Consider the following 17,062-nt stretch of genomic DNA (forward strand, 5'->3'; position numbering starts at 1 on the left):
TTAAATTCTATGGTATGGATAACTTGTTAAATCACTAATCGGTTTTGGAGGACTTTATAATTTAAAGCTAGGTTAAAGAACTGTGTGATAGATGAAGCCTAAAACCAAGTCATTCACTGTATCAAATTACTGTTTGAATTTCACTTGTTCTCTCAACATAACCTCTGTCATATATTCTCCAAATAAGGATCACTGGTGCAACATTTCATAAACCTAGCAAGCTGCTTGGTATTCATGATCCATTATATAAGCCCTCCATTGCACGATTAAAGATCCCCTCCAGACATGTTCAGAGATACATTACATGCTCTGCTTGGAATGATAATCTGTGTCAGATATGTTTTTTTTACATAAACAAGTCCAATTATCTTGTCCGAAATTCTTAAAGTGACAGCTACGCCTCCTCCCTCATTGATAAATCCAGTGTCCATGAATATGCAAAAATGTAGCGATATTTGACTGCTGTCTCCAACATCACAGAAAATTCATTCTTCGTATATGTGCAATGCAAGCTTCAAGTTTCAAGTTGTTGACTGAACCAGTATTTGTAGTAGTATTGTAAAAAACCCTGCTTTTACTACAAGTCAGATTTTAGTTGAGTTCAAAAAAATGCTTCATTTTCAGTGGATGAATTTGAAGCAGTTTTCTCCTGTCAAACTCTGAGCATAAATAAATTTGCCCAGTGAATATCAAATATCCAACACAAGTAACATGAACCCATAGCACAATTTTGATTGGAAGGGGACTTTAACTTAGTTACCTGAATGATGGTGCAACCATTAATCCACCTGTTGGTCTGTTGGCCACAATGTCATTTTAAGTCTTGCTAGCAATGTGGCTATAGGGATGGTAATGTCAATCTGTCTGTTGGTCAGTCTGTCAGTTTCACGGAGAGATTGCCATGATATTTTATGTAGATGTTCATGGTCCCCAAATGAATAGTCCCCTCTGACTTTGGTAAGTTTCATCTTTCTGCACCAGCAGAACAACATTCACACTTATCCAACGAAAGTGCATCTCAGCATCCAATGGATAAGTTGGTACCACACTTCACACAATCATTCATGGTTCCCAGAGGATGTCCATAATAACTTTGTAAATTCCCAGACTGTTCCTTCAAGGGCACTACTCTGAGATTTCAAAATTGCCATTTCTTTTGAAATTGCGCAATGTTTATTGCCATCGGATTGGCAGAATAATTGGTAGAAACATTTACAAGCTGTTTATGTTCCATTCATTCAAGTGATCTCTCTTTTCCTCCAGCACCATCATCGGGTTACTGAGTGTCTTTCCTGCACAACTAAAGACTTTCTCATCTGCCAACTAAGACTGTTACACAGTTGAAATTATCATACCAACGAAACTTCAGTTCAACACATTGTCAGTGTCACTGTTTTGTAAGCAGATTTTAAAGTGAATTCAACCTTTTTCGTAAAGATATTTATCTCTATATATTTGTGTGTGTGTGTTTTTAACAGAGGGCCAGGAGGTGAAAGTGGGTGAATACAATGCAATTGCCGATGTACTGGACCTCATCAACAACTCCATCAGGTTCCAAGGTATGAAGAAAGCTAGACGCTTGTGTATGATTTTGCATCTGTGTGTGACTGTGTGAGAGCTTACTGATTGATGTAAAACTCAGTGAAGAAGAAAAAGGTGTAGAGATGCATCACTGTGTGGTTTAAATATACATTAAAGGCCCACAACTTGCCACCTTAGCACTCTCCTCTTTAGTTGCTCACTTGAACCCAAACTCCCGGCAGCACACATTAATACTCAGACATACTCAGACAACACCACCACTATGTGTAGAGACTCACCACTCTAAACTGTCCTCTCTCAGTTAAATTATTTACCAGTCCATTTTTCACCCCTCCCGTGTTTGCCTGTGTTGACATACTTTGTAATTGGTTTGATCCTCCTGGCTATTCTCCCCTTCGCCACTCTTTCTCCATCTTCTCGGCAGCTGCTCCACATACAGAAACTCTACAACTATACCATCTAAAAAGCTTGTTTCCACATCCCTGACCACAGTAAGTGGAGATGTGTAAGATGATTCCATTGCGATCGATTGGCACACTGGTGGGAGAAAAATAGAGCAAAGGATAAGAAAGTGCAGGGTCTAACCGCAATAACTTGACTGTGGTGCATAGAGAAACATACACTCAACTCAGGGGAAACTGAGGGCCAGGAAATGGATCTTAAATAAATGGATGTCTGCTACAGTGTCACTATTTTGTGGATGATGAGAAAAAAATTTGAAGGAGGAAGGTCTGAAGTTGACTAACTGTGGAAAGGGACATCATTGGGGAAAGTAAAAATGTCCAGAAATACCAAAATTGAGCACATATGCTATGATTTTAGACAGAATAATATACCATGAAAAGAACCTTTGACTAAGCAATTTCAATGGTGTGTTGTCCTTGAGACTCGCTTGTGTTTTCTGTGTTGCATCTCTTCCCTCTCATAGGTGTGGAGCCTCCAAAAGATCGTACGATTGTGCATCAGCAGCGGCGCCAAATAAATGTGCCCCTCTACAGCATCTTGTCCACCATCACCATACTGGGCATGCTCATGGCTGGAGCCTTCCTTTTCTTCAACATCAAGAACCGAAACCACAGGTCAGCATCCAGTATAAGTGAAGCTTTGAGTGTAAATTCCAGCTAGTGAAGGTGAAAGACATAAATGTATAGTGCAAGGGGGTTGATGTCAAGGGAGACATAGTGGGTGTAAAAAAAAAGGAAATAAGAGTCTGGGGAAACCGGAAGGAGGTGAAATGAAAGAATGATGAAGCATGAGAATGATGATTAACCTTTATAGTTCTGCGGATATGCTATTATCTCACATTTCATTCTTCATCTAAGTCTTTATTCTATTATGAATTTCAATCTATTCTAACGTAATCTTTAATTTTTCTCTTTCAGACTGATCAAGATGTCGAGCCCCTACATGAACAACTTGATCATCCTGGGAGGGATGCTCTCCTATGCCTCTATTTTTCTCTTTGGTTTGGATGGAGGATTTGTTTCTGATAAAGTGTTTGAGACCCTCTGCACTGTGAGTTCTTGTTAAAATTTCTCCATTAAATAAATAATGACTGACTTTTGCTTGCCAATTTGAGGGAGAGGGGGGTGGACTTTTTCTCAATATGTATATAGAGCATATGTAATTCCCTTTAGGTCATCTTTTCATTTCTCTTACTTCATACAGTGCCTACAAAAAACATTCACCCTCTTGGAAGTTTTGTCTCTTTAGTGCCTTTCAACATTAAATCATGGTCATTTTAATTAGGCTTTTTTAACAAGAATTTTCAAGGAGCTACAAGCCTCAGCAGATGAGAAAGAAGAAGCAACTGGAACAAGGTTCCTTGGTCTGATGAGATTTTTTTCAACAGTGGTTTTCTCTTGGCATTTCCTAGAAAGCTTTGACTGGTAAAGAATCCAGGCAATAGTTGTTGTATGCACAGTCTACCCTGTCTGAGTGTCTGCAGCTTTACTCATTTAAAGGTGTCATGGGTGTCTTGGTGGCTTTGGAGGCAGATTTACACATGTGCCATATTCCTTCCATTTATTCATGATAAATTTAACTATGCCTTATGGGATATTCAGTGACTTGGACATCTTTTTTTTTACGTATTCTCTGCTTGTTCTTTTCAATAACCTTTTCACAGAGTTGTTCAAAGTGTTCATTTGTCTTCATGGTGTAGTTATAGCCGGGAAAACTGACTCACCATTGTCCAATTTCTTTCACCAATTGTGTTGAATTAGGTCAGTCGGATTAAAGGGGGTGAATACTTATGCAATCACTTATTTTACATTTTATATATTTAGGTAATTGGCATTACTTTGTAGAAATCTGTTATCACGTTGACATGAAAGAGTCTTTTTTTAAAAAATTATTATTATTGTCAGTAAAAGCTTGATGAAGTTTCAAGAGGGGTGAATACTTTTTATTGACATTATATATGCAGGATTCGGTTAAAAATTGAGAAAATTACCTTTAGTCTAATCACACGCACTAATGTGACCAAGTGAGAACTGACTGAATCTCTCTGAATGTCTCCAGCTTGCACAGAGCACATTAAGTTTCTCCCCCCAGGTAGCATTACTGTGTGACTATGTAGATACTGGATTAATTAAAGAGTTTTGATTACGGTGATAACTGGTTTCCACTGAGATACCACCCTCCCAGATACGGAGACACAAGCACACACATGCATACCAAAGCAGTGGTAGGAAGGTCTTGAGCTGCCGTCACCTGGTTGAAACTCTGCAGTGTCAAAACAGACCTTGTCACTTCAGACGAGGTTCCACAGCAAAGGAGTACAGAGGTTGAGCCATGCACACTCAATCAATATCTGCTGGTCTCCTTGAGAGCAGATGGTGTAATTGTCTTTCACTGTGTGGTTTACCCAGCGCTTTGCCTGGTTTTGTTGCTTTCTATATGTAGACAGTATATGTGGTGCAGAACAGACAGATAAAAGATTAAACAAACAGGCATCATATGTACCGCTCAAACAGAATTACACAGCTGTACACACATGCAGACTCTGTAGCTATATTAGGATTTTCTTGGTTATATTTGAATTTTAAGCTTTTAAAACACATCAGCTGTGTCCTTTGTACCAAAGAAGTACAAGGTTGACATTTTGTTTTTCATTAAGATGAAATGCTCTCAGGAGTGTGACAGCTTCATGGTCCAGGATGTTCTCCGGAAGCTCTCAGAGATGGAAAATAAACCTGACAGCTTCTTATTTTTAGAATGCTTCACAATGCTATTTTGAATGAACTTCTTGAGAAGAAATGCAAATACCTGTCAGATCAGATGTTGTTTCAACCCTTGATCGGTGCTTTCCGACATGACGCAATTATGTGTGTCCCTGTTCTTCTGATAGGTTCGGACGTGGATCCTTATTGTTGGCTATACAACGGCGTTCGGCGCCATGTTTGCCAAGACCTGGAGGGTGCACGCCATCTTCAAAAATGTGAAGATGAAGAAGAAGGTATTGAAAAATCTTCTGTATTTTGTAATGAATGCATAAAAGGCTATTTGTGTATCTCAAATATCTTTAGTCCATCTCTGTCTGTTTTGCTCAAGCACTGTATGGGCATCGGAGCATCCTTGAAAATGTGCTTTGATTTGCTGAATTGCATTTATATATCCAAGGCAGCTATCCACTCACTATTCATAGATAAATCGGGTTCTGATCGTTTAAATCTTTCCACACCATATATATCTATTGGATGGAATAAGTTCACATAACCACAAGCAACCCCACTGGCACATGTAGACCTGACAGTCTTATCCAGAACGCTTCACTTGCCTTTTGAAACCCCAACACTGGTGTGTGGGTGATTGTATTCAGACTCGTGCTTTTTAACAAACACTGAAAGACTGGCAGCCCCTGGCACCTGCTTTTAGAATCTTCACTGTAAGGGAGAAAAAGATCTAGCAATACAAACGGCTTTTTAAACATCTGACACAATCTGTTTCACTGGCCTAGTTATATAAAGTGGTGCCGAGCTCACTGAGTGTTGTAACTGTGCTTGGCCTTTTTGTATTTATAGACCTTGCTCTCCCCCTCTATTTCCCTCTCTCTCTCTCTCTCTCTCTCTCTCTCACCCTCTTGCATATTGGAGAAAGTGTGGGTGGCCTGCCAGAGAGAGAGAAAGGAGGAAAGAGGGATGGATCAAAGAGTGGAAGAGGTTGGAGGGATGTAGGGGTGCAGTGGCAGAAGGGGAGGGTGAAGAGACAGAAGGAGGAAGGCAAAACAGGCCAGAGAAAGGGACAAGACGAACAATGTGGCCCAAATGGCAAAAAAAGTAGGTTGGACACCATGAAAAGAAAAGGGAAAAGGAGGGCAAATGACAGCTTTAAATGGAAGAAAATCCAGATTGCAGGATAAAAGACAAGAAGCCATGACTTAGCTCTACTTTAGGTGAAGTTTCCGCTGCACTTCTGGTCGAAACGAGATTGAACACATTCATCAGCAAGTGTCTGCTACTGGACATGGCCTTATATCTATTCCCTTAATTCAATGTCTTTTTCAAAGCAATCATTTAAGAAAACCAAAGCAGTTTTGCCTCTCTGAGCTCAGTGTTGCCCTGACCTCTCATAGCCAATTATTTCTGCTCAGCTCTCCTCCTCTCACCCTTCTTCCCTCGCTCACGGAGACAAAACAAATGTTTCTTCAGAAGCAGCTTTCACCCCGACTGCATACTTCAGCCCTTAACCCTCAAGATGTATTCTCTGTTGGTTCAGGGCCTGTGTCTGTGTGCAGGACACACACACTTCTTCTTCCTCGCAGATTGAGTGCAGGTGCTTTGGCTTCAGTAGAGTGATAGTTGGTGCCCTGAAATGTCTGCCAACTGCTGTCAGGGGAGGGACAAACACAAGTGTTAGCCATCTTTTCTTCAAACTGTGGGAGTGGAACTGCATCCCTCACTCTTTCCCTTTTTTTCCCGCTGTACACTGGGAGAACAAAGATTGTAAATCAAGAGTGAGTTCGATAAGGGTTCCACTCGGTGAGCTGCAGCCAGCGCTCCTTCACTTCTTGAAAAGCTCAATGTCAGAGACAGGGCTAGGGGAGGGGGTCTGTCAATGTCCTCTTTCTACCAAAAAACACAGCTACAGATAAACATACAAACTTAGAAAAACCTGCAAATACACAATCTCATCTCCAGACCCTTATAGCATCTGGTCTTCCTTTATTGATATTTGCTCCATCACTTCATTTATACACACTTATAATGGTTGTCTCTACACATAAACTGTCTGAAAATAACTACATGTAGAAACACACTGTTATTTCAACACCTTCCGATTGTCTTCCACCCTCATAAACTCTTATTCTCACAGCAGAGTTATAGTAGCTAACCTCTGGCTTTGTTGGCCAACACTTCACAGTCAATGTATAACAAAATTTTTTATTATTTTTATTTTATAACCAATTCAGCTGAACAAAACAATATATACACATCTATAACTGAGTGTGAAAGTACACTTTGACCTTGAAAAGAAGGTCTGTTTAAGGAGCTTTTCTAGGCATCGAACCACATGTGATGAATAATGGAAGATGTTTGTTCAGTTATACAGTAAAAAAGAGACACGTTTATTCCTCTATTTCTATTCTCATCCGTGCCAAAGCCATGTGTGCATTCAGTGCAGTGCAATTATTTAGACTTTTTCTTGATCAAATCCATACTAGAGGTAAAGACATTGAAGCCCAAGTGATATGTCAGAGCGCCAACATTGATGGGGAAAAGAAAACAGATAGTACTTAAGGTAGTTTACAGTCATTACATTGTTTGTATAGTAGACTCAGTTGGCAGAATAACATATCCCAGTTAAGCAGATGGTGGTGTAGAGTTTTTTTTTAAATTAAATTGCTCAAACATATCACAGATCTTTTTTGCAGTTATTTACTCGTTGGAATCATAGAATATTTATTTTAATAGCCAGATTTTTAGCAGAAGTATACCACATAATGTACAGGCATTTTTGTTCTTTACCATCTTGATATCTGGTGTTTTTAGTAGGTTTTGTAGCAGCCTTTTCACCTGTTCTACTTCTGCTTTCGTCTAAATTCTCGTGAAGCAATGTAGCATTTCTACAAAAATCATCCATCGTCTTGCCTTCTTTGTATTTGCTCAACGCCAGCACCTTCAAAACACAACAGATCATAAAACAGTTCCCTTGTGTCTCTCATCCTGAGGCCAGTGGTAGATGGAGACCAGTGCAAGACCACTAAGTTGCATCTGGGCTCTGTGATACTTTTCCAAACAGAACCCAACCTGTGTTCTCTGACCTTTTCTTTGATCTGCGCTTCCGGACAGTCAAACGCTATTATAAATAAAGATCACAAACAGGTCACATGGCTTTCATCCCTCCAAAGTTCAGGGTACAAAAGAGAAGCTTTAGTGGCTGACAGAGTTGGCTCTTGTTTGGTGGATCTTTTCCACATTCTCTCACCACAAGGTAACAAAATCGCTGCTTGTTGGTGGCATAGTATTGACAGAGCGGAGTGACCACCAGTGGTTGGCAGCTCTGGGCCACTCAAGTACAATTTATAAAATGTACTACATGTGCTGACAGTGAGGAACGTATCAGTATCGAATCCCGAACCAGTTCTTCGTCTTTCAGACTCGCAATTTGGCTGGCTTCCTATCCTAGTAGGTGGTTAATTGCAGTTAAATGCATTGTTATCAGCCCCTGATTAGATGGTTTGAATGCAAGCAGTAGGGGTCTGCGTCCTGAGATGAGATGAGAATCACTTGGTTCAGATAATTACAGTGGTCAATAAGAAATGTTGTTCGAAATGACTCCACAGACACACATATTATTACATAATATTAGCAGGTGTTGGCTCTTTGGCTAACACAAGCGTCTCGTCCTCTCTTCCCTCTACAGATCATAAAGGACCAGAAGCTGTTGATTATCGTTGGTGGGATGCTGCTAATCGACTTATGCATCCTCATCTGCTGGCAGATTGTGGACCCGCTTAAGAGGACTGTGGAAGAATACAGCTTGGAGGTCAGTTTGCATTTGATGTCTAAACTTGCGCTCATTTGTGGTATTATTTATGTTGTTACAACAAAGACTTGGCTCAGCTGGGAGGATTCTGGTGACACATATTCTTGCTAAAAATGCCTGTGTAGTTGGAGTTTAGGCAAACAAAATCTCTGCCATAGGCTGCAGCGTGAGCATCTTTGTTGTGCTTGTTATTTTTGGGTCAGGATGTGAGCCATTGCTGCCTCCTGTGCTCATCCCATGGCCGGACGATTGCCAGCTTGGATGGGAGTCATTGGCAAGGCCCACTGGAAAAGAGGCACTTGGCATCCCTTTCTTTTTTCCTGAGAGGTGGCGTGGTGTAGAGTAAAAATTCACTCTGCTATACTGTGGCTGGTAAAAGTATAGTGAGATTCTCTGAGATTGGTGCAGGATTAGTCTAGCTTTGTGCCCAGTTGGCTCGAATGAACATACTGTAGCTTTGGCATTAGAGGTTAATGGGGTGTGAAGTGTGTTTTCAGTTAGGCATGACATATTAGCACATAACTCAGTGGTATTAAGGGAATCCAGGCTGTAAATTAGCAGGGCATAGCTCCATATTTGTTTACTCAGAAGTATTAGTCGCTTTGGTTAAAGTGACAGACTGAATTTATATTGTTTCCTTATTTCTGTGGGATAAAGAATTAAGGAGTATGGCTTCTTTGTTTGGTACATCTGTCTTTCTGTCACTACAGCTTAGCCACTTAACATTCACCCTCCTTTTTACGAAAAAGGCTTAAAGCCTGAAAGCATTTTGCTTTTTTAAATCTTCAAGTAAAAATAGTGTGCGGCACATAGTGATACATTAAATATATACTGCTATGGATGGCAGAAAAGGTAAGAAACCACTATTTGTCTGTGTGCACACTCCTCTTACAAGGTAAGGAAGTGCTGCTGCTACTACAGATGGTTTACACAATTCAAATAGTGAGAGTTTGTGCTTTTGCATAATTCAGAAACAGCTGATGCCGTTTGACGTACAGCGGGAGAATTTTCGCTCATCCTGTATGCATTGCATTTGCTTAAAGACATTGGGTTAAATGCTTGAATGAGGAAGATTTAAAATAGCATTTATTAAAAGAACATTGAGTCTTGCATTTTTAAATTTTTTTTTGATTTTTTTTGATTTTGAGAATATCAGCTCATGCTGTTTTATATGCAGTTAAGAGTTCCACTGCTTTAACATAAGAGATTGCAGGACTCCTCAGTCTATTAAATTGTTGTTAAAAAAGACAGACTTGCAGGACTAGGACTAAGGAGACTATACAATGTACTAGTAAAATGGATTATAAAGCTGGGGCAGTGAGAGGCAATTGAGACGAGTATTTGTACATAATAGTGCATCGTTAATGAAGTGCACAACCGCTGTGGTTTGTTAAATCTCAAAGTACCTTTGTCCACTATGTCTGACACAAACCAAATGCTAGTCTGGTATAAAAATACAAGAGAAGACAGTTCAATATACTAAAGCCTCTGATGAAACTCTTTTTACCTCCACCGAGGTGCAGCCAAGGCCAATTTTGTGAAACTTGGTGGAGATGTGGAGCATTGGCAAAGAGAAGAACCCATTAAATTTTTGTACAGTTTTGGATAACTGTCTTTAAAATTACCAGACAGGGGATTGGCCTTGGAGGATTTTGAGATTGCTCCTCTGGTTTACCGATTAATTGCATGCTGTATGTGCATTACTGAAAAATAAATCTATTTTATATCCCTGTACATTTTTCCCATCGTGCACTCAGTGAAACAGGGGAGAATATGTTTACTTTACAGTTGCTGCTAACAGCTGACGAGGAGAAGCAATTATTCTTCTGCTGCTCTGATTAAATCATCTGTTTCCAAAGACCACAGACCATGGATACTACTAAGTGGAGATTTTCCCTACTGAATTGTCTTTCAAGTCCCCTAGACTTCTGTATGTAGGCCATGAGACGGCTAACTGCCTCCCAGGAGCCCAGAGTCCACAGATATTTACAGCGTTAGTTGGATTCTCATTGACCCTCCTGTTACACAAAGGTTATCAGTAGGTCAGTGCAGTGAAGAATCAGGTCTATTGCTGGATTGTTATGGAGACTTCTTATGATCATACTAGATAGATTTGTTTATTGCGTGCTTGCTTGTTGCTCTTGTTGATCTTGTTAGGGATAGAAGGGTGCCTGATGCTGTTTTATATCAATTTCTGAGATTTTTGTGTCTTCAATTAAACAAAAAACTTGTGAGCTGCTAAAACATCCTTACATAAGAGTAGCAGGTCAGTTTTTATGAGTTTTGTTCTCGCTTGGTCCTGGATGAAAACATTCCTGTAGGAGATCTCTGAGGAAGAACTGTATGAAATTTTGCCAGACTTATTTACATTGCTGTGATCGTTTTGCTGTACTCCGAAGGTATGCTTAGCACATTCGTACAACTCTAGACAAAGCTGAATTTCCTTTGTGATGATAGCCACTTATATATTTAAGCCTGCCTAAAGGGTGCAGCAAAGCCTTGCTTAACATATTCATTTGTGAATGTTGTCAGTGTGTGCAGTCGGGCCCTTGTGGAGTATTCTCAGACTCTAAGCCCCCGGCCAGGGGAGTGTTGTGAATATATAAACCACTCAGTGTAGGAGTCCGCATTCCCCCTGGGGTTGTGGATCTGCATGCCTGGGCTGAGGCATAGGCTCCACATGCCTGCCCAGCCCGCCAGATTTCCAGCACCAACAGCGGTGGACCCTTGGGGCTCAACTGGGGGAGAGATTGCCTGGAGCTCCTCTGCGCCCAGGGCCTCCAGGCCTGTCAGGTGGGACTGGAAAAACAGAAGGCTACCCATATACCCAGAAAAAGGGGTAAGGAGGAGGGAGAGGCAAGGGGAAAATGCAGCACAGTCAAACATTATAGGTATATAGGGGGCTTTAAAGATAAATAGGTAAATATAGTATTCTGCACTGTAGCTAGAGATAGATAAAATAAGGCCACATTTGGACCGACGTAGGCACCACACCAGTTCACTGAGGCATCATGGTAGCCACAATGAATGTAGTGATGCAAAGGATCCAGCAAAACAAGTCAATGCAGCAAATTAATTAAACTGGCCTTGCTGGACCATATATAACCCCAATACCCTATTGTGTTTTTAACAGTGTTGTTTTTGATCTGAAACCTGCTTAGTGTATGTGGAATGGGACCATGCTGGATGGTCTCCACAGGGCTCAGGAGCCAGTGAGACTAGCTCTGACTGACTTACAGTAATTGGCGCAAGGAGAAGGACCATTAGCTACCCAGTTTCCTGTGAGCGATCACATCATACTAGGCCAACATTCCCCAGCGATTTTGCTCTGTATGTTTTTTTCCCCTTATTGTCTCCCTCTCTATATATTTGTCAGAATCTCCCCCCACTCCACCCTCGCATATCCCCACAGTGGAGAATAGGGAGTTGACCTTGGGTTCACAAAGCTGAATCTACCTCCTGCACCCAAGGGTATGCAATATGACAATGCAGTGTAACTGAACTGCCACATTGATAGTTGGTCCACAACAATGTTCCCTGTAATTTTTCATGAGTCTGAGCAAACACACAAACTCCCTGAGCGTCGCTTGGACCACTGTGAGCAACATCAGATGTGTGCACTGTGGTCACACCAGCATCGCATCCATTCAAGTTACATGGTTCATTAAAAGAATCAAATTACAGCATTTACATTTCTGTTAAAACACTTTGTCAACAGGAGCCAGTTGAAGGCTGCAGTGATTTTAGTGACACTACAATGTATAAGAGTGAAGTTATTGAATATTTGTCTCTCTTTACTGTTGCAGCGGTTTTGCAAATTGCAGACGGACCCTGTTCACTCCATAGACACCAATGTTATTCCTGTAGCTTGAAAGACAGCTACTTTTGATAAAACTGGGCTTGTAGCACATTGTCTGCCTTGCAACAATGGGAAAGAGGCACCGTTTATGTTTTGACAACCTATATCTAACGAGTTATTGATGCTGGAAGTCCGAATCTGTGAATATCTTTCCAACTTTACTGAACTTGGGGCCACTACCACCTAAGGAGTGATATATTTAATTTTGAAAAAAGCATTTAGCCATACTTAAAGCTTTAAGTGCTTTATTAACACGGAACTAAAAATTTTGTATTGTTTTATTATCACAGGTTCTGTCTTCAGGGGGGCGCTGAAGCCGAGAGGTTTTCAGTAAAATAGAGGTGATTTAGAATGAAAAACATGCATAGAATTACAGAAGACTAGATTGTAATGAATAAGTTAATGAAAAGTTAACTTACTTTTTCTTCAATGTTGTCTCACTGCATTTAGTCCTACAATTTTTACAGTTCTATAGGTCTTTTAACACTATTTACACTGGAGTTCTACACTTGTTTTTGACACCTTTATCTATTTCTAGCACCGATGACTCTTGATCTTTCGATAAAAACCTCATGATTCCACTGAAAACAATCGCAATAGCTCAAAATTCCAACACGAACATGCCGCCATGAACTGTAACAAAAGAATGCATTGAGCAATTTGATTGGTCCAATCGTTGGCAGCTAACCAATTTCCACCAATCGCAAGGCCTTTTACAATGCAGCAGGAGCTAGACTGGTTCTCTTCGTCTGTTACGCTGCGGGAGAAACGCCGAGCGCTTCTCAAAATCCGGGAGCAAGAGCAACAAAAACATACCTCACCCCCCCAAAATTTTCTCAACGGATTTGGACGATTCACAGAAATGATCAATTTGAAAATTAAAATGGCGGATTTCCGTGGAACGGCGGAAAATTGCCATGCCTGTAAAACATTTAAAAAGAAAAACCTTAAAGATTTAATCGAAACATTAACAGACTGTCTGAAGGTTCAAACTAACAGAGAACTACTCAAGAACTTTTAAGATTTCAGTCCTCAGACTGTGTGAAGGTTCAAACTAACAGAGAACTACTCAGGAACTTAGAAGATATCAGTCCTTGGGCTGTCTGGAAGTTCAATCTAACAGAGAACTACTGTGGGACTTAGAAAATTTCAGCCCTCAGACTGTGTGAAAGCTCAGGTCCTGAGGACTCGGGAGATGTGGAGGCTTTGAAAGTCTTGGAACTGAGGGTTCAACCCTCCAGCACAAAGGCTGAAGTCCAACCTCCTGAGAAAAACAGTCGAGTCGAGACTCAAGTTAAAAAAAACTCGAAAATGGCAAAAAAATAGATGATAAATGCGCAAAAAAAAAAAGTATCTGAGTGAGTAGCTCAGGGGTAAGAAGAGAGACTACCAATTGCGCACGCACGCAGCTTAGAGGGAACAGTGGTCCACAACATTTATTATATGAACAATCTCACAGGAGGGTTTCTTTATTGACTCAGACACTTCCACAATGTTTACAGGGATGGTGGTTCCCTTTTGGCCACTCAGGAAGCATCAGTGTAAGTGTGTTTGCGTGGTCACAGGCATGTCTAGATATTTTTAGTGAAGAAGTGGCTATAGTTGAGATTTTGGATAAAATGATCTTGCTCATGACCTCCAGCCAAGATTTGGCCAATAGAAACAAGGACAAAGTCAATCCTGCATAGGAAATCCCACTGCTTGGAGTCCAGCAAACTAAGCTTAATGAGCTACTGTTAGCAAAACTAGGGCATTCCCCTTTGCACCCTTTATTAGTATTAACAATAAGATGAAACTGAAGAGGCTGGCAATAGATCCTCGTGGAATGCTTCATAAAACAGGACTGATTTAATACCCTCCCAAATTAAAGTAAAGAAGGGCCAGAGATCATGCGGGGAGCTAAGTCTTTGAGTTTCTCAAATGAGAAGAGAATGACCCTGAGTCTTATATTATGGCTTCACTTCAAGCCTGCAGTTTTAATTACAGTATACAGATGATGTGCCTTCGCAAGAAATGACTTGTGACCTTGACATTGTCCCAGGCATTTTTATACCAACCCTGGCCTCTGATCTGTTTTTCAATATGTACTGTACATGAAACACAACCTTACATGCTAAATTGAATAAAAATGTCAATCAGATTTAATGTAATTTGGCCAAGATGATAATTACAGCTCTCCTTCCGAACCGACTGACCTCAAACTCATAATATCACAGAGAGAGTATTCTGCATATCAGTGTCTTTCTTTCTTAGAGAGATGAATAAAAGCAGGGATCATTCTGGCTGCTTCCTGGGAATGCTGATGGGACCGTTTGGCTGCATTGAGCAATTAGATCAATTTTGTGACTTGTTAATAATTGAGCAATTGTTAGTGGCATAGACATTTCAGCAGCAGGACTGCCATCAGATTAAACCCTGCAGCGCTGGCACATGTCGCAGTGTCAATGTACACTGGGTGGAATGTGCCCACTCATGCATGGAAATGGTTTTGTAGGTATGCCTGTGTGTTTACATGCACATTAATGTCCCTCTCTTCTGGTCGTGGGCATTGTCTCCTGCATAATGAAGGACAAACTGTCGAGAAAGGATGATCAGCATTCTGGTGAATCCTGCCGCAGACCTCTGCTACTCTAGTCTCTCCTCTTGTCTCCTCTTTCGTCCTCCCTCCCTCCTCTGCCGTTTTTCCCAGCTTGGAAGCTGCTGCAAGCATCGGCGGGCAGGCGAGCTGCAAAAGAATATTGCAGTGTGGCATCACCATGGCAACGGCCATGGTTCCTGACATCCATAACGCAGAGAGCGGCACTGTTGATTCATGAGACAAAAATAACGGGTTGAGGCACCCACTTTAGCATGGCGACACATGCTGAGAAGATTTTCAGAATCCATGTAGTAATGAATGCCCTGGGCTGAAAGATCATCGATGACTGATCTAGAGCAGAAAATGTGGAAATGCACACAAACACACTCACACACGCACACACTCGTGTATGCAAATTTTTATCCAGAAGTTTAGGGCCTCTCGCAAAGATTTGCCTCTGCTTGCCTGCCTCTGCTGCCCCCACCTGTATGCAGCGAGGCACGGAGACAGAGGAAAAGCGAGGAGGGAGTTTTATCCCATTGCTTTGACAATGCACTCATCTGTTCCCAATATCATGTAATTGGAGTAGCCAGCCAAACTATGACTCACTACTAGCATTCAATGTGGAAATATTCCTCTTTATGCAGTGATGAGATGATGGTGATTAGCTTGAATGTGAGCCCTTATTATCACCAGTGGAAATGGAGACAGAGACCTCATAGCCAGGCTCAGGGAAAGACGTGAGCACTGAGATGCAGCTCTAATCTGACCAGAGGCTAAAGGGCCATGTTGTGGTTGGATATGAGGAGCGCTTTTTACCATATTGAAGTCGTTAGATGACTTAGATCATGTAGCTATTTCTCTCAATGATTTATATTTAAATCTGACATTTTTATAAGATTGAAAAAAAAGGGCACATTTTCTGAAAAGACAAAAAGTCATTCTTGTCACCAGATCCACTCTAGGCAACAGATGAGAAGGCCAGGTTTTGCATCTGTTGTAATTTCTATTAATAATTACATCAAACCAATTTGACAGCCGACACCTGTTAACAATGTGACTCCAGTACTCCTGGCAGTTTGTGCTGTTTACCTGCCACTTGCCCTCTTAAATCGTTTCACTGCTCACTTTTGACACATTTGTCTCCATTATTTAGCTCCACTGCATATAACTGCACCCCGTGTGCTGCGGTAATATGGCATTTTGCATCCATGACCCCCTATGTGAGTTCAAGCCAAATTGCAGGCTCAAAATTGGTATTAATACACAGTAATCACATTAAATAAATAATTGCACTGTATTTTAATTGTAGACGGTTACTTAACGTAGGCTTATTAATATTCAGATTCATTATTTTTGAGCCAAGATGTAAAACAAACCTTTCTCTCACCTGCCTGTTCTGTCCGCCTCTCTTTTCTCACTTGCGTTGGCTACATTAACCAGAGTCCTCTAAAAGATTTGAACTCTCTCCTGCACCTACAGGTATAAAGATTTCTCACATTCTCCAGTTTCTCATTTTCTAGCATCATCCCTCTGTAAGACATTTCTCCATCAGTATCGTGTTACCTGATTCTTCACTAATTACACATCCCTTCTTTTTCCAAACCTCCTTCTCTATTCTCTATCCCTCTCTCTCTTGCTTTTCTTCATTGGACCTGCTTTAACCTCTTGGAAGTGCACTGAAAAAACAGAAAAATTCAAAAAAAAAACAAGCTTGTCACAGCAGTACCATTGCACGAGACTCAGGTTGGCCTGAAATATTCGCCTTTCTTTTCATTGATTTTGTTTCTCTCTCCTCTGTCCATCTCCCCCCTCTTCTCTATGTCTCACTCTATACTGGTGTTTTGTTGCCTCACGCTATTTTTTCCGCTCAATAGACATCTGGCCCCGGTTCCATCCAGGATTTGGTGTTGATAGGGCAAGTTGGGGAGAGTAGTGTGGCCAGAGGGAGCGTGACATGTGCCAGCAAAGTTCCAGATGACAAGGGCGGCTGACAATATGTGTCCGGCCCTCTGGGATTCTGTGTGGGTCAAGGTTAGCCAGGCTACATGTATATAGAGGTGTGTGAGGTTTTAAACAATCGCCATAATGGT

The 17,062-nt window shown here is 41.1% G+C and overlaps 1 protein-coding gene across 1 annotated transcript in view; it reads left to right on the forward strand.

The window, feature by feature from the left end:
• Positions 1-17,062, forward strand: part of gabbr2 (gamma-aminobutyric acid (GABA) B receptor, 2) — a 195,000-nt gene that overhangs the window by 124,139 nt on the left and 53,799 nt on the right. The window contains exons 9-13 of the mRNA XM_055017991.1: positions 1,479-1,559; positions 2,471-2,621; positions 2,925-3,057; positions 4,895-5,002; positions 8,410-8,532. Of these exons, the coding sequence (XP_054873966.1) occupies positions 1,479-1,559; positions 2,471-2,621; positions 2,925-3,057; positions 4,895-5,002; positions 8,410-8,532 (596 nt within the window). The remainder of the gene's footprint in view (positions 1-1,478; positions 1,560-2,470; positions 2,622-2,924; positions 3,058-4,894; positions 5,003-8,409; positions 8,533-17,062) is intronic.

This window comes from Amphiprion ocellaris, chromosome 15, assembly GCF_022539595.1.
Source record: "Amphiprion ocellaris isolate individual 3 ecotype Okinawa chromosome 15, ASM2253959v1, whole genome shotgun sequence".
Classification (NCBI taxonomy): domain Eukaryota; kingdom Metazoa; phylum Chordata; class Actinopteri; family Pomacentridae; genus Amphiprion; species Amphiprion ocellaris.